At 41.2% G+C, this 23,241-nt stretch overlaps 1 protein-coding gene across 2 annotated transcripts in view; it reads right to left on the bottom strand.

Moving 5' to 3' along the window:
• Window positions 1-23,241, bottom strand: part of LOC121386308 (zinc finger protein 665-like) — an 82,314-nt gene that overhangs the window by 4,826 nt on the left and 54,247 nt on the right. The window contains exon 5 of one of the 2 annotated variants that reach the window (XM_041517167.1): window positions 7,651-9,788. The exons of the other annotated variant lie outside the window; for it this stretch is intronic. Coding sequence (XP_041373101.1) covers window positions 8,938-9,788 — 851 coding nt within the window. The 3' untranslated portion in view covers window positions 7,651-8,937. Of the gene's footprint in view, window positions 1-7,650; window positions 9,789-23,241 lie in introns of those variants that run through there. 2 annotated transcript variants of the gene reach the window in all.

Raw genomic sequence — 23,241 nt, 5'->3', positions numbered from 1 at the left:
GTACCAGTAATTAACAACGCCTGGACACAATTTTATCCAGCTATTACTTATTAAAGAGTGTACCAGTAATTAACAACGCCTGGACACAATTTTATCCATCTGTTACTTATTGAAGAGTGTACCAGTAACTAACAATGCCTGGACACAATGCTTATCCAGCTGTTACTTATTGAAGAGTGTACCAGTAATTAACAATGCCTGGACACAATGCTTATCCAGCCGGTTCTTAATAAAGGCACTGTCTCAAGTCTGTAGCCAATGTAAAAGCTTTTTGGCATATAAAATACTTTTATGTCTTTAAAATTAAAATTTAATTACATTTTCTAGCTTAGACTATGAATACAATATTTCTACCTCCAATGTATTTGTGACATCGTAACGTCTTGTAGCGTCTCTATATTGGTGTTTGTTCCTATTTCACATTTTTATTTCTTTTAATTGTCAAATGAAATTTGAAATAATCTGCCTAATGTCATTCGAAATGTATTTGTCCATATAAAGCTTTACATTTAAAACACTTGCAGATGAGGAAGTGTTTTAGAAAAAGTAGGACGAGCGTTTATTTGGTGTAGCGCAAAACACTAAGGATGGTCCCTTTAATATACCCTACTTAACAATAGTTTTCCATCTAAAGGATGAGCATTGTGTTCTATTCTGAACTGATACAAAGAAATAAATACACATAAAACAATAATTATTAATGTCATTTTTATTTTTATATTTCGCAGCACAACAAACAGTAAATATGTACATGTACACAATGTATATATGCATGCAGCAACAACAAAATGCTAAATGGTTTGGAAACAACTTAAAATTAATCAGTTAATACATTCAAGCTTCATACCAAGTTCTGAAAAATAAATTAAGTTTAAATATGAAAATAAATAAGACAACTTGTTCTGGTATTTCTTAATTAGTGCCAGGTATTGTGTGTGTGTGGGACATTGAAAACGAAAGGTATTTAATTAGTGCCCGGTATTGTGTGTGTGTGTGTGTGACATTGAAAAGGAAAGGTATTTAATTAGGGCCCGGTATTGTGTGTGTGTGTGTGACATTGAAAAGGAAAGGTATTTAATTAGTGCCCGGTATTGTGTGTGTGTGTGTGTGACATTGAAAAGGAAAGGTATTTAATTAGTGCCCGGTATTGTGTGTGTGTGTGTGTGACATTGAAAAGGAAAGGTATTTAATTAGTGCCAGGTATTGTGTGTGTGTGTAAGACATTGAAAAGGAAAGGTATTTAATTAGTGCCCGGTATTGTGTGTGTGTGTGTGTGTGTGTGTGTGTGTGTGTGTGTGTGTGACATTGAAAAGGAAAGGTGTATTTGTTTCATCATCCATCAATCTCACCAACATTTTAAACAACGGCTATTTGGAGTTTACTTTGTTTAACGACACCACTAGAGCATTATCATCAGCTACTAATTGTCTAGCATCTGATCGTCATTCTAACACAGTCGGAGAGGAAACCTGTCATACTTTCTCACTAACAGCAAGTTAGGATTAGTTTTTATACTTTCCCAGACAGTGGTATATATATAGTGTTCACACGATGTCCTGTCGGTCTTCGATCGATTCCCATCATTCCAGCCAGGGTTCCATAACTGGTGTAACAAAGGCCATGGTATGTACTATCCTGTCAGTGGGACCCTGCATTTAAAGATCCCTAAAAGGAAAGAGTAGCCCTTTGTGTGGCGACGATGTCGGGTTTACTCTCTAACTATCTGTGTGGTCGTTAACTATTGTCTGATGCCATATAACCGTAAATAAAATGTGTTGAGCGTGTTGTTGAATAAAAAAACCCATTGTTTTGTTTAACAATACCACTAGAGAACATTGATTTATTAATCATCGGTTATTGGATGTCAAACATTTGGCAGTTTTGATATATTGTCTTAAGAGTGGAAACCTGCTGCATTTTTCCATTAGTAGCATGGGATATTTTATATGTACCATCCCACAAACAGGATAGCACATACCACAGCCTGAGAAATAGCCCGATGGGCCCAATGAAAGGGATCGATCCCAAACCGACCGCGCATATCACTGGGCTACGTTCCGCCAACATTGTTAAATAAAACACTACAAGACTCGTTCCTTCCCGCCCCTCGATGGTTAAACGCTACAGGACTCGTTCCTTCCCGCCCCTCGATGGTTAAACACTACAGGACTCGTTCCTTCCCGCCCCTCGATGGTTAAACACTACAGGACTCGTTCCTTCCCGCCCCTCGATGGTTAAACACTACAGGACTCGTTCCTTCCCGCCCCTCGATGGTTAAACAGTACAGGACTCGTTCCTTCCCGCCCCTCCATGGTTAAACACTACAGGACTCGTTCCTTCCCGCTCCTCCATGGTTAAACACTACAGGACTCGTTCCTTCCCGCTCCTCGATGGTTAAACACTACAGGACTCGTTCCTTCCCGCCTTTCGATGGTTAAACACTACAGGACTCGTTCCTTCCCGCCCCTCAATGGTTAAACACTACAAGACTCATTCTTTCCCACCCCTCCATGGTTAAACACTACAAGACTCATTCTTTCCCACCCCTCCATGGTTAAACACTACAAGACTCGTTCCTTCCTACCCCTCAATGGTTAAACATGTAAGCTCAGCGGCCAATTCAAATTAGCTAAAATGGCAGCAGGCATCTATACACATGTATACAGACTATAAACATCATATAAAATAAATAATTATCAGTTGGCAATGGCAATCTAGATGAGGGTTACAGGGCTCCCGAGGAACCTGACCCTCACCCATTTCAAATGTCCTTTTTAATAACTTTTTTTTTAAATTCACCATCCACAATATACAAGATTAACTGCCCCGAAGACCGGCTCTGAGCATCTTTATTTCAACATGTCTGGGGAACCTGTTCTGAACCTGCAGCACCTACCCCCACCCCCTCCAGTTCTCAATGCCTTTGGTAGGTTGGCTCATTTGCCTTTGACAAACTCAAATTGCCCTTTTCAGCAAATTGTGACTGCACCCCCTCTTTACAAAATCCTGGATCCACCCCTGTATGGGAAAAATGCACCACAAGCTAAATTTAGATCAATTAATTGTCTGCTGTTTCAAAGACAAATTAGCCACACAATTACAATGTATCAATACAATGAGACCACTGGTGTGAGTGTACAGCAGAATATTGTCATGTTTCTCAAGGGATTACTAAATTACACTGGAACATGTGAACTTCACAGATGTCACAGGTGTCATATCCTACATGGCAGGCTTTCTGACAGGCTAAATGGGTATGGCACCATACCGAAAAAAAGTGCACATTGTTTTGTTTAAAGTCAACCTTTTGACAAAATTAATTACTCTGTTAATTAATGTATGATTTCCTTAACCCTAACCCTAAATGTAACCCATTTTCTTCCTGGGGGAGGCCTCCCATAACCCCCTTGACTGTGGATGCATTTAATTCCATAGCGCCATACCCAAAACTTTCTTCCTGGGGGAGGCCTCCCATACCCCCCATTGACTGTGGATGCATTTAATTCCATAGCGCCATACCCAAAACTTTCTTCCTGGGGGAGGCCTCCCATACCACCCATTGACTGGATGCATTTAATTCCATAGCGCCATACCCAAAACTTTCTTCCTGGGGGAGGCCTCCCATACCACCCATTGACTGGATGCATTTAATTCCATAGCGCCATACCCAAAACTTTCTTCCTGGGGGAGGCCTCCCATACCATCCGTTGACTGTGGATGCATTTAATTCCATAGCGCCATACCCAAAACTTTCTTTGTGGCTGAAACACTGCATATGTATAGGCTACTCTGTCCACACATTATTGTCGTCTGTATTCGATTTCCAGGCACTACTCTCATTTCGAAGCCTCATGCAATATCAATTATGTTGTCTGTATTCGATTTCCAGGCACTACTGTCATTTCAAAGCCTCATGCAATATCAATTATGTTGTCTGTATTCGATTTCCAGGCACTACTGTCATTTCAAAGCCTCATGCAATGTCAATTATGTCGTCTGTATTCGATTTCCAGGCACTACTGTCATTTCAAAGCCTCATGCAATGTCAATTATGTCGTCTGTATTCGATTTCCAGGCACTACTGTCATTTCGAAGCCTCATGCAATGTCAATTATGTCGTCTGTATTCGATTTCCAGGCATTACTCGTATTTCGAAGCCTCAATGTCAATGTGTTTTACAAAAATTGTCCATGTTTTCTCTACATTATTATTATTTAATTTTTTTGAAGTTTAAAGACTTTTTCTGAGAATATGACAAATATTAGTTTTTTGATGTGACCTGCTAATGTTTTTGTTTTTTTTAAATGGGGAATTTTTTTTTTATACATGTATACATATGTAACCTGATTTTTATTTTCAAACATCACCTAATAACCTTGGTTATACAAAGTAGAATTTCTTTAATGACACAGTACCTCAGCATAGGCATGCAGGCTCCGATTTTTGTAGGGGGGCAGGCTGGTTTTTTAACGAATTAAACGAAAATGCTTGAATGTGGATAACATTTATTCATATAAGCATTACTGCCAAACAGCTATACAGCCGTGTGCCGTGGATCCGATGTATCAGCGTGTCTCGTGTATCAACACACTTGCTATTTTCCTTAAAGGGACATAACCTAGTTTTTAATCACTAAGGCATATTTTTCACTATTAGAGCCATTTATGATTACTGAAATCAACATTACTTATATCTTATTGTTTAGATTATTCATTTCCATACAATCGAAGTGTGTCTGGTCATCTTGGTGTTTAGATTATTCATTTCCATACAACCGAAGTGTGTCTGGTCATCCTGGTGTTTAGATTATTCATTTCCATACAACCGAAGTGTGTCTGGTCATCTTATTGTTTAGATTATTCATTTCATACAACCGAAGTGTGTCTGGTCATCCTGGTGTTTAGATTATTCATTTCCATACAACCGAAGTGTGTCTGGTCATCTTATTGTTAAGATGATTCATTTCCATACAACCGAAGTGTGTCTGGTCATCTTGGTGTTTCTAAGACTAATACCACAAAATGCATTTATTATAATTTTAAAAATGCACGTGCGTCTGAGAAGTAACGGTTATGTAGTCGCAGACTCTTGTTTCACTCTGTTGTATCCAAATTTGTCACAGGTTTGTAAATTAACCAAAATCAGTGTCCATTTTTATGAGTCGAAACTAGGGTCTAGGTGAAAAATATGTCTTAGTGTTTAAAAACTAGGATCTATCTCTTTAAGTAAGCTTAGCAAGTTGTCATGTTGTTGGTGTTTTTAGCGAATTAAAATTCAATTCCTTATTCAATGTTTAATCCCCTGATGGAAATCATGTATCAACATATTTATTGTTAAGGGTACGACTAAAAACTATTAGAATTATAAATAATTATACCATAATTTAAAAAAATCATTAACGTGTATATAACTGCGAAATAGGTCAGCCGTATTGATATTAAGATTGTCAAAGCTAGTCTAAAAACAACTTTTCTGCATTTTTTAACTTATAGTAAATGATATAACTTTTTCCGTTATTTGTATTCAAACTGTAAAGGAAAATACAGAAAACTGTAAAACAAACTGAAAGTTTTAACACCTTACTTGACAGTCAGTCCAGTTCACAATTGTCACACTGTTACAAAAAATAAAAGCATACTAAGATCCATGTGTGTGCACAATCTACCCCCAAAAAACAATCCATGTAAGAATCTTAGCCATGCATGGCAATGAAGATCTGCAGTAATGACAAACTGTGCCACTCAAAACAATTTGGAAACCCATCATGAGATATGTCATGTGTGATCGTTCATTTTCACAGGATTTTTAACAAGACAAAACAAAACAAGTGCTAAAATAATCTTGGGACAATAGAAAGAAAGAAGTGTTTTATTTAACGACGCACTCAACACATTTTATTTACGGTTATATGACGTCAGACATATGGTTAAGGACCACACAGATATTTTTAGAGGAAACCCGCTGTCACCACATAGGCTACTCTTTTACGACAGGCAGCAAGGGATCTTTTATTTGCGCTTCCCACAGGCAGGATAGCACAAACCATGGCCTTTGTTTAACCAGTTATGGATCACTGGTCGGTGCAAGTGGTTTACACCTACCCACTGAGCCTTGCGGAGCACTCACTCAGGGTTTGGAGTCGGTATCTGGATTAAAAATTCCATGCCTCGACTGGGATCCAAACCCAGTACCTACCAACCTGTAGACCGATGGCCTGCCACGACGCCACCAAGGCCGGTTGGGACAATAGTGTATCGTTTATGCGCTACAAAATGAGGTCATGCACGGTCTATAAATAGCAGGGTCACCGGGCTACATTTATGCACAATATTAAAATGTCTATTTACTACAGACATAAAACAATTTGTAGTGTATTTCAGATATGCACTGCTTCATTGGTGAGAAACATTTTATTAAAAGTATTTCAGTGTTCACATAGAAAATGGTCTTTGAATGCTTAGGTGCGCCGATACACCGAACAGCACTGTACAGAGTTGTAAACGAACCACTGCGCATTTCTACATGGATTACAACTAATTATGCAGGTTGAATGATGGAAGTTACACTGTAAAAAAGGTCTCAGGTTAACACATTTTGCCCAAATATCTCTATTCATTTTGCCCAAATTTGAGGGTTTGATCCAGAAGTACGGGGGAACTATGACCATTTTGAACTATGGCCATTTTGATGTCGAATTGCGACATCCATATGTACATATATGTCAGCCTTCAAAGCAAGTCACAAACGACTGGCTACAGTCCCCTCGCCCCCAACCCCTAGTCCCCTCGCCACCAACCCCTAGTCCCCTTGCCCCCAACTCCTAGTCCCCTTGCCCCCAACTCCTAGTCCCCTTGCCCCCAACTCCTAGTCCCCTCGCCACCAACCCCTAGTCCCCTTGCCCCCAACCCCTAGTCCCCTTGCCCCCAACTCCTAGTCCCCTTGCCCCCAACTCCTAGTCCCCTCGCCACCAACCCCTAGTCCCCTCGCCCCCAACCCCTAGTCCCCAACTCCTAGTCCCCTTGCCCCCAACTCCTAGTCCCCTCGCCACCAACCCCTAGTCCCCTTGCCCCCAACCGCTAGAAAAAAACTGAGATTGGCCCTAGGGTTAGGGCTGCACAATGGTGGTCTAACATGGCGGCCCCATTCACATTGTACCACAAACAATATCGGAGCCAAAACCATGGGATATGTTTTAAGAATATATACATTGTGGACAAACGGTGCGAAACCCGGAAACATTGTCCAGACAATTAATAAATCCACAATTCTGGATAAATACAGAAAAGTTTCAACTCTAGATTTTAGGATATACAATCATAGTTGTGTCCTGCAGGTATGCGAGTACGTGTGTACGTGTGTATACATCATGTGTGTGTATGTTTGTGTACGTGTGTATGTGATGTGTGTACGTGATGTGTACGTGTGTATGCGTGTGTACGTGTACGCGTGTATGTGTGTGTACTTGTGTATGTGTGCAGAAGGGAGGGTTTGGGGTTCGAAACACTGCTGCTCAAACCAATTTTTTGTTTTTAAATATATTTTTTCGGGGGGGGGGGGGGGGGGGGGGGCATGTCCAGAACCGTTGCTCACTAGTCTATGATTTCCTGTAAATGCATCTGCTGTTCCTCACCCAATGTGACCCCCCCCCCCCCCCCCCCCTCCATTATTTCAGTCCACATACGGCCCTACTGTAGTCTTAAAGTAGCTCGAGTCAACTGTAGCCGTCCCATTACTGATATGTTGTAGCGGAGGGCTAGAGGTGACTTTCAGAGCTACATGTAGTCTCGGAGCTGATGCAAGAAATAAGTTCCTATACCATATGTATATCACACACACTTATAGTCTACCTGTATATCAGATATTTATCCTATAACTTACCCATGATATCCATGTCATAAACCCATGTGATTATTTACTTTATTAACCCGGTTAATAATGGTATGCAAATTTGCAAGGTCTCTAGGTAATGTGTTGCTGTGGATGGGTCATTTGCTTACAAGCCAACAAGACCTGTATACCTGAGCGTAACATTTTCAAAAATTTAGTCAAACTTATTTGTGCTAATCATGATGACTTCATATTACCAATGGTGGTGACTTTAGTACTGTGATGTACTAAAAAGTTGAATTAGAATGTTATTTTAGAAGTGTTATAGGAGAAATAGAATTCGCTACTCATGTTTTTTTAATATGAAAAATATCAACCTCGTCTAGTTAATCGGTATTTGTGTCAGCAGAGCCTAGACAAATACGGATTAACATACTCGGGTTGATACTCGGCTGTACCACTCCCCAATCTCACCGGCAATCTAAGACCTGGGCATGGGGGGTGGCTGTACTCCTCCCCGATCTCACCGGCAGTATAAGACCTGGGTGTGGGGGGTGGCTGTACCTCTCCCCGATCTCACCGGCAATCTAAGACCTGGGCATGGGGGGTGGCTGTACCCCTTCCCGATCTCACCGGCAGTATAAGACCTGGAGGTGGGGGGGGGGGGGGGGGTGGCTGTACCCCTCCCCGATCTCACCGGCAATCTAAGACCTGGGTGTGGGGGGTGGCTGTACCCCTCCCCGATCTCACCGGCAATCTAAGACCTGGGCATGGGGGGTGGCTGTACCCCTCCCCGATCTCACCGGCAGTATAAGACCTGGGGATGGGGGATGACTGTACCCTCCCCGATCTCACCGGCAGTATAAGACCTGGGGATGGGGGGCGACTGTACCCATCCCCGACCCCACTTGAGGTCCCAACTAACATTTGTTGTCCTACAATAAATAAACAAAAATGTGCTGTGTCCCTTTCCTGCACTATAGCATACACCCTACACTTTACACATTACTCCTCTATGAACAACAATAAATTAGTTACTATAATTCAATACTCATTATAAACCATTCATTACTTATTATAAACAATTCAATACTCATTATAAATCATTCATTACTTATTGTAAGGAGGAACGTCCCAATAGTAGGCCGACTCAGTCTGACCGGTAATTAAAGCGTCACTGTCTGGTCGTCCTTGGTAACCGTACCCCACACCCGGCAACGCCTGGCGACCGGTAACACTGGGACCTGTAACACTGGGCTCATAGAGGTTGTGAACCCCAGAGTCCACGTTCTGCCTCCGCTGTGTCTGGTCAAAGAACAGAACAGACGAATCCAGCTCCTGCTTTCTGATGACATCACCAGAACCTTGACCTTGACCTTGGAGCAGACGCGGCCCGGCCTCCTGCTCGGTTGTGAAGAGGGACGACGCGATTCCCGCGACCTTCCTGTGAGGTCGAGAACTCGCAGACGCTACTCCCTTGTCCAGACCGACATGAGCTGCGCTGTTCGGTGAAGCGCGACAGGCGGCCACCCCATCCTTGGCGTGGTGCTTCTGGTGGTCCTGTAGGGAGCACTTCTGTCGGAAGGCCTTGTCACACACATTACACTTGAAGGGAGCCTCCCCGGTGTGTATCCGCGTGTGCACCTTGAGCGTGTAGGGCTTGCCGAAACTCTTCCCGCACCACTGACACTTGTGAGCCTTCTCGCCGGTGTGCACCAGGCTGTGACGGTGCAGTGTGGAGCCTGTGTTGAACGCCTTGCCACACTCGGTGCAGACGTACGGCCGCTCCCCGGTGTGGGTGCGGAAGTGAACCTTGAGCTGGTTGGCGGCGCGATAGCTGTTGCCGCACACCTCGCAGACGAAGGGACGTTCGTTGAGGTGCGACCGCTTGACGTGGTGGTACAGGTATGAGTTCGACACGTACGACTCCGCGCACAGTTTACACTGGTATGGGCGCTCACCTGAAATCCAGAAAACAGTCCGATATACCCTACACATACAAACAATATACCCAACACATACAAACAACGATATACCCGACACATACAAACAACATTTCACCGCAAACCACCCCAAACAAATATACCAGAGTATCTACAGAAAAAGAGTAATCCCATTACTAATTACCTACTTACAGGTATATATCCCCCCATCCCCCAGAGAGAGAGAGAGAGAGAGAGAGAGAGAGAGAGAGAGAGAGAGAGAGAGAGAGAGAGACAGAGACACACACAGATGTAGACGGTGGGAGAGACAGAGAGTGGGATAGAACAGATTGAGTAACAGAAGGGGAGAGAGAGACAGAGTGAAGACAGACAGAAAAAAGGACATAGTGATAGAAAGTTACAGAATGAGAAATATAGGAAATAAGGGGAGACAATTCACTGCAGTCAAACATGCTACTCCTACCTAAAAGCAGCAAATGATATTTTGTATGAAATTACCCAGACAGGACAGCACAAACCACAAACAACAGCCTCTGGGCAGGCTTGACATTTATAGATTCACTTGCTGTGACAATACACCGCATGAAGTAGGAATTAAATAATTAAATGGAAAAAGAAAACAAACGTGTTGAGAACGGTTAATTTAATACATTCCAGAAGGCGACATGTCAAAAGTTGATTTATAGTCAATTGTGAAGCACACATCCATTAATCAGCAGTACGAACGGTAAAACAAGAAACAACAAATGTTTTAAAGACACTATATATGTGGCAACCTGTAATCAGCGGCCATCTGTCTTAAGCAGCCACGTTTATCTTCTCCCTTGTGTGACCGCTCAAGACAGGTTTGACTTTATGAAAAAAGGCATTTTAGAGTATTAGAAAGACAAAAATGACAAAGAACACTTTGGAAGTCAGGAAATGAATAATCTAAAGAATACAATCTAAATGATGTCTGATTTGAATGACCTGCTCTAATAGTGAAAACTCCACCACAGTGTTTAAAACCTGGGCTCTGTCACTGTCTGATTTCAGTGACCATCTCTAATAGTGAAAACTCCACACAGTCTTTAAAACCTGGGCTCTGTCACTGTCTGATTTCAATGACCTGCTCTAATAGTGAAAACTCCACCATAGTGTTTAAAACCTGGGCTCTGTCACTGTCTGATTTCAATGACCTGCTCTAATAGTGAAAACTCCACCATAGTGTTTAAAACCTGGGCTCTGTCACTGTCTGATTTCAATGACCTGCTCTAATAGTGAAAACTCCACCACAATGTTTAAAACCTGGGCTCTGTCACTGTCTGATTTCAATGACCTGCTCTAATAGTGAAAACTCCACCATAGTGTTTAAAACCTGGGCTCTGTCACTGTCTGATTTCAATGACCTGCTCTAATAGTGAAAACTCCACCAGTGTTTAAAACCTGGGTTCTGTCTCTTTAATTCCCATGCAGTCAATCCACATTTCAATCAACATACTTACACATACACGTGTACACCAGGGATAGAAATACTATCACCCGTCAACCTTAAAGGGACAGGACTGAAAGAAATGTTTTATTTAACGACGCACTCAACACATTTTATTTACGGTTATATGGCGTCAGATATATGGTTAAGGACCACACAGATATTGAGAGAAAACCCGCTTTTGCCACTTCATGGGCTACTCTTTTCGATTAGCAGCAAGGGATCTTTTATATGCACCATCCCACAGACAGGATAGTACATACCACGGCCTTTGTTACACCAGTTGTGGAGCACTAGCTGGAACAAGAAATAGCCCAATGGGTCCACCAGTGGTGATCAATCGCGCATCAAGCAAACGCTTTACCACTGGGCTACATCCCGCCCCTTAAAGGGACAGACCCTAGTTTTTAACACAAAGGTCAGAAATACCATGACCTGTCAACCTTAAAGGGACAGACCCTAGTTTGTAACACAAAGGTCAGAAATACCATGACCTGTCAACCTTAAAGGGACAGACCCTAGTTTTTAACACAAAGGTCAGAAATACCATGACCTGTCAACCTTAAAGGGACAGACCCTAGTTTTTAACACAATGGTCAGAAATACCATGACCTGTCAACCTTAAAGGGACAGACCCTAGTTTTTAACACAATGGTCAGAAATACCATGACCTGTCAACCTTAAAGGGACAGACCCTAGTTTTTAACACAATGGTCAGAAATACCATGACCTGTCAACCTTAAAGGGACAGACCCTAGTTTTTACACAATGGTTAGAAATACCATGACCTGTCAACCTTAAAGGGACAGATCCTAGTTTTTAACAATGGTCAGAAATACCATGACCTGTCAACCTTAAAGGGACAGACCCTAGTTTTTAACACAATGGTCAGAAATACCATGACCTGTCAACCTTAAAGGGACAGACCCTAGTTTTTAACACAATGGTCAGAAATACCATGACCTGTCAACCTTAAAGGGACAGACCCTAGTTTTTAACACAATGGTCAGAAATACCATGACCTGTCAACCTTAAAGGGACAGACCCTAGTTTTTAACACAATGGTCAGAAATACCATGACCTGTCAACCTTAAAGGGACAGACCCTAGTTTTTAACACAATGGTCAGAATTACCATGACCTGTCAACCTTAAAGGGACAGACCCTAGTTTTTAACACAATGGTCAGAAATACCATGACCTGTCAACCTTAAAGGGACAGACCCTAGTTTTTAACACAATGGTCAGAAATACCATGACCTGTCAACCTTAAAGGGACAGACCCTAGTTTTTACACCATGGTCAGAATTACCATGACCTGTCAACCTTAAAGGGACAGACCCTAGTTTTTAACACAAAGGTCAGAATTACCATGACCTGTCAACCTTAAGGGACAGACCCTAGTTTTTAACACAATGGTCAGAATTACCATGGCCTGTCAACCTTAAGGGACAGACCCTAGTTTTTAACACAATGGTCAGAATTACCATGACCTGTCAACCTTAAGGGACAGACCCTAGTTTTTAACACAATGGTCAGAATTACCATGACCTGTCAACCTTAAAGGGACAGACCCTAGTTTTTAACACAATGGTCAGAATTACCATGACCTGTCAACCTTAAAGGGACAGACCCTAGTTTTTACACCATGGTCAGAATTACCATGACCTGTCAACCTTAAAGGGACAGACCCTAGTTTTTAATACAATAGTCAGAAATACCATGACCTGTCAACCTTAAAGGGACAGACCCTAGTTTTTAACACAAAGGTCAGAATTACCATGACCTGTCAACCTTAAGGGACAGACCCTAGTTTGTAACAGAATGGTCAGAAATACCATGACCTGTCAACCTTAAAGGGACAGACCCTAGTTTTTAACACAATGGATAGAAATACCATGACCTGTCAACCTTAAAGGGACAGACCCTAGTTTTTACACAAAGGTCAGAAATACCATGACCTGTCAACCTTAAAGGGACAGACCCTAGTTTTTACACCATGGTCAGAAATACCATGACCTGTCAACCTTAAAGGGACAGACCCTAGTTTTTAACACAATGGTCAGAAATACCATGACCTGTCAACCTTAAAGGGACAGACCCTAGTTTTTAACACAATGGTCAGAAATACCATGACCTGTCAACCTTAAAGGGACAGACCCTAGTTTTTAACACAATGGATAGAAATACCATGACCTGTCAACCTTAAAGGGACAGACCCTAGTTTTTACACCATGGTCAGAAATACCATGACCTGTCAACCTTAAAGGGACAGACCCTAGTTTTTACACAAAGGTCAGAAATACCATGACCTGTCAACCTTAAAGGGACAGACCCTAGTTTTTAACACAATGGTCAGAAATACCATGACCTGTCAACCTTAAAGGGACAGACCCTAGTTTTTACACAAAGGTCAGAAATACCATGACCTGTCAACCTTAAAGGGACAGACCCTAGTTTTTAACAGCATGGATAGAAATACCATGACCTGTCAACCTTAAAGGGACAGACCCTAGTTTTTAACACAATGGATAGAAATACCATGACCTGTCAACCTTAAAGCGACAGACCCTAGTTTTTACACAATGGATAGAAATACCATGACCTGTCAACCTTAAAGGGACAGACCCTAGTTTGTAACACAATGGTCAGAAATACCATGACCTGTCAACCTTAAAGGGACAGACCCTAGTTTGTAACACAATGGTCAGAAATACCATGACCTGTCAACCTTAAAGGGACAGACCCTAGTTTTTAACACAAAGGTCAGAAATACCATGACCTGTCAACCTTAAAGGGACAGACCCTAGTTTTTAACACAATGGTCAGAAATACCATGACCTGTCAACCTTAAAGGGACAGACACTAGTTTTTAACACAATGGATAGAAATACCATGACCTGTCAACCTTAAAGGGACAGACCCTAGTTTTTAACACAAAGGTCAGAATTACCATGACCTGTCAACCTTAAGGGACAGACCCTAGTTTTTACGCCATGGTCAGAATTACCATGACCTGTCAACCTTAAAGGGACAGACCCTAGTTTGTAACACAATGGATAGAAATACCATGACCTGTCAACCTTAAAGGGACAGACCCTAGTTTTTAACACAATGGATAGAAATACCATGACCTGTCAACCTTAAAGGGACAGACCCTAGTTTTTACACAAAGGTCAGAATTACCATGACCTGTCAACCTTAAAGGGACAGACCCTAGTTTTTAACACAATGGTCAGAATTACCATGACCTGTCAACCTTAAAGGGACGGACCCTAGTTTTTAACACAATGGTCAGAATTACCATGACCTGTCAACCTTAAAGGGACGGACCCTAGTTTTTAATACAATAGTCACAAATACCATGACCTGTCAACCTTAAAGGGACAGACCCTAGTTTTTAACACAATGGAGAGAAATACCATGACCTGTCAACCTTAAAGGGACAGACCCTAGTTTTTAACACAAAGGTCAGAATTACCATGACCTGTCAACCTTAAAGGGACAGACCCTAGTTTTTAACACAATGGTCAGAATTACCATGACCTGTCAACCTTAAGGGACAGACCCTAGTTTTTAACACAATGGTCAGAATTACCATGACCTGTCAACCTTAAAGGGACAGACCCTAGTTTTTAACACAATGGTCAGAAATACCATGACCTGTCAACCTTAAAGGGACAGACCCTAGTTTTTAACACAATGGTCAGAAATACCATGACCTGTCAACCTTAAAGGGACTAGACCCTAGTTTTTAACACAATGGTCAGAAATACCATGACCTGTCAACCTTAAAGGGACAGACCCTAGTTTTTAACACAATGGTCAGAAATACCATGACCTGTCAACCTTAAAGGGACAGACCCTAGTTTTTAACACAATGGATAGAAATACCATGACCTGTCAACCTTAAAGGGAAAGACCCTAGTTTTTAAGGTCAGAAATACCATGACCTGTCAACCTTAAAGGGACAGACCCTAGTTTTTAACACAATGGTCAGAAATACCATGACCTGTCAACCTTAAAGGGACAGACCCTAGTTTTTAACACAATGGTCAGAAATACCATGACCTGTCAACCTTAAAGGGACAGACCCTAGTTTTTAACACAATGGTCAGAAATACCATGACCTGTCAACCTTAAAGGGACAGACCCTAGTTTTTAACACAATGGTCAGAAATACCATGACCTGTCAACCTTAAAGGGACAGACCCTAGTTTTTACACCATGGTCAGAAATACCATGACCTGTCAACCTTAAAGGGACAGACCCTAGTTTTTAACACAATGGTCAGAAATACCATGACCTGTCAACCTTAAAGGGACAGACCCTAGTTTTTAACACAATGGTCAGAAATACCATGACCTGTCAACCTTAAAGGGACAGACCCCACTAGAAATACCATGACCTGTCAACCTTAAAGGGACAGACCCTATAACACAATGGTCAGAAATACCATGACCTGTCAACCTTAAAGGGACAGACCCTAGTTTTTTACACAATGGTCAGAAATACCATGACCTGTCAACCTTAAAGGGACAGACCCTAGTTTTGACACAGACCCTAGGTCAGAAATACCATGACCTGTCAACCTTAAAGGGACAGACCCTAGTTTTTAACACAATGGTCAGAAATACCATGACCTGTCAACCTTAAAGGGACAGACCCTAGTTTTTACACCATGGTCAGAAATACCATGACCTGTCAACCTTAAAGGGACAGACCCTAGTTTTTAACACAATGGTCAGAAATACCATGACCTGTCAACCTTAAAGGGACAGACCCTAGTTTTTAACACAATGGTCAGAAATACCATGACCTGTCAACCTTAAAGGGACAGACCCTAGTTTTTAACACAATGGTCAGAAATACCATGACCTGTCAACCTTAAAGGGACAGACCCTAGTTTTTAACACAATGGATAGAAATACCATGACCTGTCAACCTTAAAGGGACAGACCCTAGTTTTTAACACAATGGTCAGAAATACCATGACCTGTCAACCTTAAAGGGACAGACCCTAGTTTTTTTAGAAATACCATGACCTGTCAACCTTAAAGCGACAGACCCTAGTTTTTACACCTGTCAACCTTAAAGGGACAGACCCTAGTTTTTAACACAATGGTCAGAAATACCATGACCTGTCAACCTTAAAGGGACAGACCCTAGTTTTTAACACAATGGTCAGAAATACCATGACCTGTCAACCTTAAAGGGACAGACCCTAGTTTTTAACACAATGGTCAGAAATACCATGACCTGTCAACCTTAAGGGACAGACCCTAGTTTTTAACACAATGGTCAGAATTACCATGACCTGTCAACCTTAAAGGGACAGACCCTAGTTTTTAACACAATGGATAGAAATACCATGACCTGTCAACCTTAAAGGGACAGACCCTAGTTTTTACACCATGGTCAGAATTACCATGACCTGTCAACCTTAAAGGGACAGACCCTAGTTTTTAACACAATAGTCAGAAATACCATGACCTGTCAACCTTAAAGGGACAGACCCTAGTTTTTAACACAATGGTCAGAATTACCATGACCTGTCAACCTTAAAGGGACAGACCCTAGTTTTTAACACAATGGTCAGAAATACCATGACCTGTCAACCTTAAAGGGACAGACCCTAGTTTTTAACACAATGGACAGAAATACCATGACCTGTTTAAAGGGACAGACCCTAACACAATGGATAGAAATACCATGACCTGTCAACCTTAAAGGGACAGACCCTAGTTTTTAACACAATGGATAGAAATACCATGACCTGTCAACCTTAAAGGGACAGACCCTAGTTTTTAACACAATGGATAGAAATACCATGACCTGTCAACCTTAAAGGGACAGACCCTAGTTTTTAATACAATGGTCAGAATTACCATGACCTGTCAACCTTAAGGGACAGACCCTAGTTTGTAACACAATGGTCAGAAATACCATGACCTGTCAACCTTAAGGGACAGACCCTAGTTTGTAACACAATGGTCAGAAATACCATGACCTGTCAACCTTAAAGGGACAGACCCTAGTTTTTAACACAAAGGTCAGAATTACCATGACCTGTCAACCTTAAAGGGACAGACCCTAGTTTTTAACACAAAGGTCAGAAATACCATGACCTGTCAACCTTAAAGGGACAGACCCTAGTTTTTAACACAATGGTCAGAAATACCATGACCTGTCAACCTTAAAGGGACAGACCCTAGTTTTTAACACAATGGTCAGAAATACCATGACCTGTCAACCTTAAAGGGACAGATCCTAGTTTTTAATACAATGGATCTGAAATCAAACATTACTTAGATTTTATTGTTTAGATTATCCATTTCCGTACAACCGAAGTGTTTCTGGTCATCCTGGTGTTTCTAATACCACAAAATATATGCATTTCCTATTTCACTCTCTTGTAATGTTATCCAAATGTGTTACAGGTTTGTAAATTAACCAAACTTTGTGTTAATTTGTACAGGTCTGCGAGTTTAAAGTAAATGAGATGCAGATTTGGGAGACATCCGGAAATATACATATACGAGCTAGTACTCATTACACGTTGGTCCACACACAAAAACAAAATGGTCATACTATTTGTTTATCTCACCTATGGCAAGTGTGGCCTTGTTTAATGTGACCTTCAAAATTAGGTGTACCTTCAACTTTGACATGGTGAGATGCTATTTACTACCTATAGTACATACCTGACAATTATGCTGTAACAAGATTACTGTAAGCAGATAACAAGCCTAGTGTAAGCAGATAACAAGCCTAGTGTAAGCAGATAACAAGCCTAGTGTAAGCAAATAACAAGCAGACTGTAACCATATAACAAGACTACTGTAACATATAACAAGACTACTGTAACCAGATAACAAGACCACTGTAACCAGATAACAGGCAGACTGTAACCAGATAACAAGCAGACTGTAAGCAGATAACAAGCAGACTGTAACCAGATAACAAGCAGACTGTAATCAAACAATGCCACTGTAACCAGATAACAATGCCACTGTAACCAGATAACAAGGCCACTGTAACCAGATAACAAGCAGACTGTAACCGGATAACAAGCAGACTGTAACCAGATAACAAGCCTACTGTAACCAGATAACAAGCAGACTGTAACAGATAACAAGCAGACTGTAACCAGATAACAAGGCCACTGTAACCAGATAACAAGACTACTGTAACCGGATAACAAGCAGACTGTTATCAGATAACAAGCAGACTGTAACCAGATAACAATCAGGCTGTAACCAGATAATAAGACTACTGTAACCAGATAACAAGACTACTGTAACCAGATAACAAGCAGACTGTAACCAGATTACAAGCAGGCTGTAACCAGATTACAAGCTGGCTGTAACCAGACAACAAGCAGGCTGTAACCAGACTACAAGCAGACTGTAACCAGACTACAAGCAGACTGTAACCAGATAACAAGCATCGACTGTAATCAAACAAGGCCACTGTAACCAGATAACAAGTTTAGTGTAACCAGATAACAAGCCGACTGTAATCAGATAACAAGCCCACTGTAATCAGATAAGCCTACTGTTGCCAGATAACAGGCCTACTGTTACGAGATAACAGGCCTACTGTAACCAGATAACAGGCCTACTGTTACGAGATAACAGGCCTACTGTTACGAGATAACAGGCCTACTGTTACGAGATAACAGGCCTACTGTAACCAGATAACAGGCCTAGTGTAACCAGATAACAAGCTGACTGTAACCAGATAACAAGCCTACTGTAACCAGATAATATGCCTACGGTAACCAGATAACAGGCCTACTGTAACCAGATAACAGGCCTACTGTAATCAGATAACAGGCCTACTGTAACCAGATAACAAGCCTAGTGTAACCAGATAACAGGCCTACTGTAACCAGGTAACAAGCCTACTGTAATCAGATAACAAGCCTACTGTAACCAGATAACAAGCCCACTGTAAGTTCCCAGATATCGCTAATTTATTTTATTTCTGTTTAGATGGTAAAGATCTGGTTGGCTTGGGTCTATTAATAGACATGGGAACCACCATTTCTAGGCAAACATGAAGGCGTTCCATAAGCACGTACTTTCACACTGCCTGATAGGGTCAACAAACAATTTTAAATATGTATTGCAAATGTAAACGGAAGGAAGGAAATGTTTTATTTAAAGACACACTCAACACATTGTCTTTATGGTTATATGGCGTCAGACATATGATTAAGGACCACACATATATTGAGAGAGGAAACCCGCTGTCACCACTTCATGGGTTACTCTTTTCGATTAGCAGCAAGGGATCTTTTTTATATGCACCATCCCACAGACAGGATAGCACATACCACAGCTTTTGATGTACCAGTCGTTGTGCACTGGATGGATTGAGAAACAGCTGAATGGGCGCACTGATGGGGATTGATCCCAGACCGACTGCGCAAGACTAGCAGTGCAAGGCGCACATTCAGTGACTATCTTCAAGACTAGCAGTGCAAGGCGCACATTCAGTGACTAGCTTCAACACTAGCAGTGCAAGGCGCACATTCAGTGACTATCTTCAACACTAGCAGTGCAAGGCGCACATTCAGTGACTATCTTCAAGACTAGCAGTGCAAGGCGCACATTCAGTGACTATCTTCAAGACTAGCAGTGCAAGGCGCACATTCAGTGACTATCTTCAAGACTAGCAGTGCAAGGCGCACATTCAGTGACTATCTTCAAGACTAGCAGTGCAAGGCGCACATTCAGTGACTATCTTCAAGACTAGCAGTGCAAGGCGCACATTCAGTGACTATCTTCAAGACTAGCAGTGCAAGGCGCACATTCAGTGACTATCTTCAAGACTAGCAGTGCAAGGCGCACATTCAGTGACTATCTTCAAGACTAGCAGTGCAAGGCGCACATTCAGTGACTATCTTCAAGACTAGCAGTGCAAGGCGCACATTCAGTGACTATCTTCAAGACTAGCAGTGCAAGGCGCACATTCAGTGACTATCTTCAAGACTAGCAGTGCAAGGCGCACATTCAGTGACTATCTTCAAGACTAGCAGTGCAAGGCGCACATTCAGTGACTATCCTCAAGACTAGCAGTGCAAGGCGCACATTCAGTGACTATCTTCAAGACTAGCAGTGCAAGGCGCACATTCAGTGACTATCTTCAAGACTAGCAGTGCAAGGCGCACATTCAGTGACTATCTTCAAGACTAGCAGTGCAAGGCGCACATTCAGTGACTATCTTCAAGACTAGCAGTGCAAGGCGCACATTCAGTGACTATCTTCAAGACTAGCAGTGCAAGGCGCACATTCAGTGACTATCTTCAAGACTAGCAGTGCAAGGCGCACATTCAGTGACTATCTTCAACACTAGCAGTGCAAGGCGCACATTCAGTGAATATCTCGGTACGTTCATTTTGGATTACTTCAACACTAGTAGTGCAAGGCGCACATTCAGTGAATATCTTTTTACGTTCATTTTGAATTACTTCAACAAAGAAATATTTGAAATTTGTGACTGTCAAATCTTGACAAATGACAAACTTATACCAAACAAAGTCTGTGACTATAGACATTTATTTCCAAGCTTCAATAATTAACTACAAACAAAACTGACAAAGTTATACCGGACAAAGTCTGTGACTGGACACTTATTTCCAGGCTTCAATAATTAACTACAAACAAAACTGACAAACTTATACCAGACAAAGTCTGTGACTGGACACTTATTTTCAGGCTTCAATAATTATAACTACAAACAAAACTGACAAACTTAATATTATACCGAACAAAGTCTGTGACTGGACATTTATTTCCAGGCTTCAATAATTAACTACAAACAAAACTGTCAAACTCATACCAGACAAAGTCTGTGACTGGACTACTTATTTCCAGGCTTCAATAATTAGCTACAAACAAAAATAAAACATTTCACCTCAAAAGCACTGAAAGGTTAAGTTTAATTAAATTAAAATCACCAGAAATACATTTGTGAATACTGCCAACTTTCCAGCAGCTGATAATTTCAGTACTCAACTAAACGAAACTTCCTGTGCTCAGAAAAGACAGCAGTCCGTGTTAGTGCCCCACATACCTGTCGCACATGCTTGTGTATTATTAGTATTAAAGATTGCTACAAGACTTCACTTTTGTCACTGCTCTATTCTTGTAACCCAATACACAGTAAATCAAGTTACTATGGCTACAAGACTTCACTTTTGTCACTGCTCTATTCTTGTAACCCAATACACAGTAAATCAAGTTACTATGGCTACAAGACTTCACTTTTGTCACTGCTCTATTCTTGTCACCCAATACACAGTAAATCAAGTTACTATGGCTACAAGATGTTTTTGTCACTGCACTATTCTTGTAACCCAACACAGTAAATCAAGTTACTATGGCTACAAGACTTCACTTTTGTCACTGCACTATTCTTGTAACCCACCACAGTAAATCAAGTTACTATGGCTACAAGACTTCACTTTTGTCACTGCACTATTCTGGTAACCTAACACAGTAAATCAAGTTACTATGGCTACAAGACTTCACTTTTGTCACTGCTCTATTCTTGTAACCCAATACACAGTAAATCAAGTTACTATGGCTACAAGACTTCACTTTTGTCACTGCTCTATTCTTGTAACCCAATACACAGTAAATCAAGTTACAATGGCTACAAGATGTTTTTGTCACTGCACTATTCTTGTAACCCAATACACAGTAAATCAAGTTACTATGGCTACAAGACTTCACTTTTGTCACTGCATGATTCTTGTAACCTAACACAGTAAATCAAGTTACTATGGCTACAAAATGTTTTTGTCACTGCACGATTCCGGTAACCCAACACAGTAAATCAAGTTACTATGGCTACAAGATGTTTTTGTCACTGCACTATTCTTGTAACCCAATACACAGTAAATCAAGTTACTATGGCTACAAGACTTCACTTTTGTCACTGCACGATTCTTGTAACCCAATTAACACAGTAAATCAAGTTACTATGGCTACAAGATGTTTTTGTCACTGCACTATTCCGGTAACCCAACACAGTAAATCAAGTTACTATGGCTACAAGATGTTTTTGTCACTGCACTATTCCAGTAACCCAACACAGTAAATCAAGTTACTATGGCTACAAGATGTTTTTGTCACTGCACTATTCCGGTAACTCAACACAGTAAATCAAGTTACTATGGCTACAAGATGTTTTTGTCACTGCACGATTCCGGTAACTCAACACAGTAAATCAAGTTACTATGGCTACAAGATGTTTTTGTCACTGCACGATTCCGGTAACTCAACACAGTAAATCAAGTTACTATGGCTACAAGATGTTTTTGTCACTGCACGATTCCGGTAACTCAACACAGTAAATCAAGTTACTATGGCTACAAGATGTTTCTGTCACTGCACTATTCCGGTAACTCAACACAGTAAATCAAGTTACTATGGCTATAAGATGTTTTTGTCACTGCACGATTCCGGTAACTCAACACAGTAAATCAAGTTACTATGGTTACAAGATGTTTTTGTCACTGCACTATTCTGGTAACTCAACACAGTAAATCAAGTTACTATGGCTACAAGATGTTTCTGTCACTGCACTATTCCGGTAACCCAACACAGTAAATAAGGTTACTATGGTTACAAGATGTTTTTGGGAGGTGTGGGGGTTACCCCCCCCCCCCCCCCCCCCCACTTGTGAGCTTTTTTTTTATCACATTAATTTTTGCCATTGTAACCAAAATCTGAGGTAGAGTTTATACCCGGTCCGTCAGTGCACCCCCCCCTCCCACCACCCCACCTCCCAAAGTCGTTCCTACGGGCCTGTAAAAACTAAATATATTCAAAGCAGTGTATTGGGTGGTTATAGATTTGAAATGTGGTTTTTTTATTGAACATTTTATTTCATGCACTTTTAAAAATTTTAAACAGCAATTATGTTACTATAATCTATCGAAAAAATAAAACATTATATATATACATTAATTTCTGAGATTTTTTAGT

Source organism: Gigantopelta aegis, chromosome 12 (assembly GCF_016097555.1).
Source record: "Gigantopelta aegis isolate Gae_Host chromosome 12, Gae_host_genome, whole genome shotgun sequence".
NCBI classification, from domain to species: domain Eukaryota; kingdom Metazoa; phylum Mollusca; class Gastropoda; order Neomphalida; family Peltospiridae; genus Gigantopelta; species Gigantopelta aegis.
The sequence above is the reverse complement of the archived record's forward strand: the minus strand, read 5'-3'. Positions and strand labels throughout refer to the sequence as shown.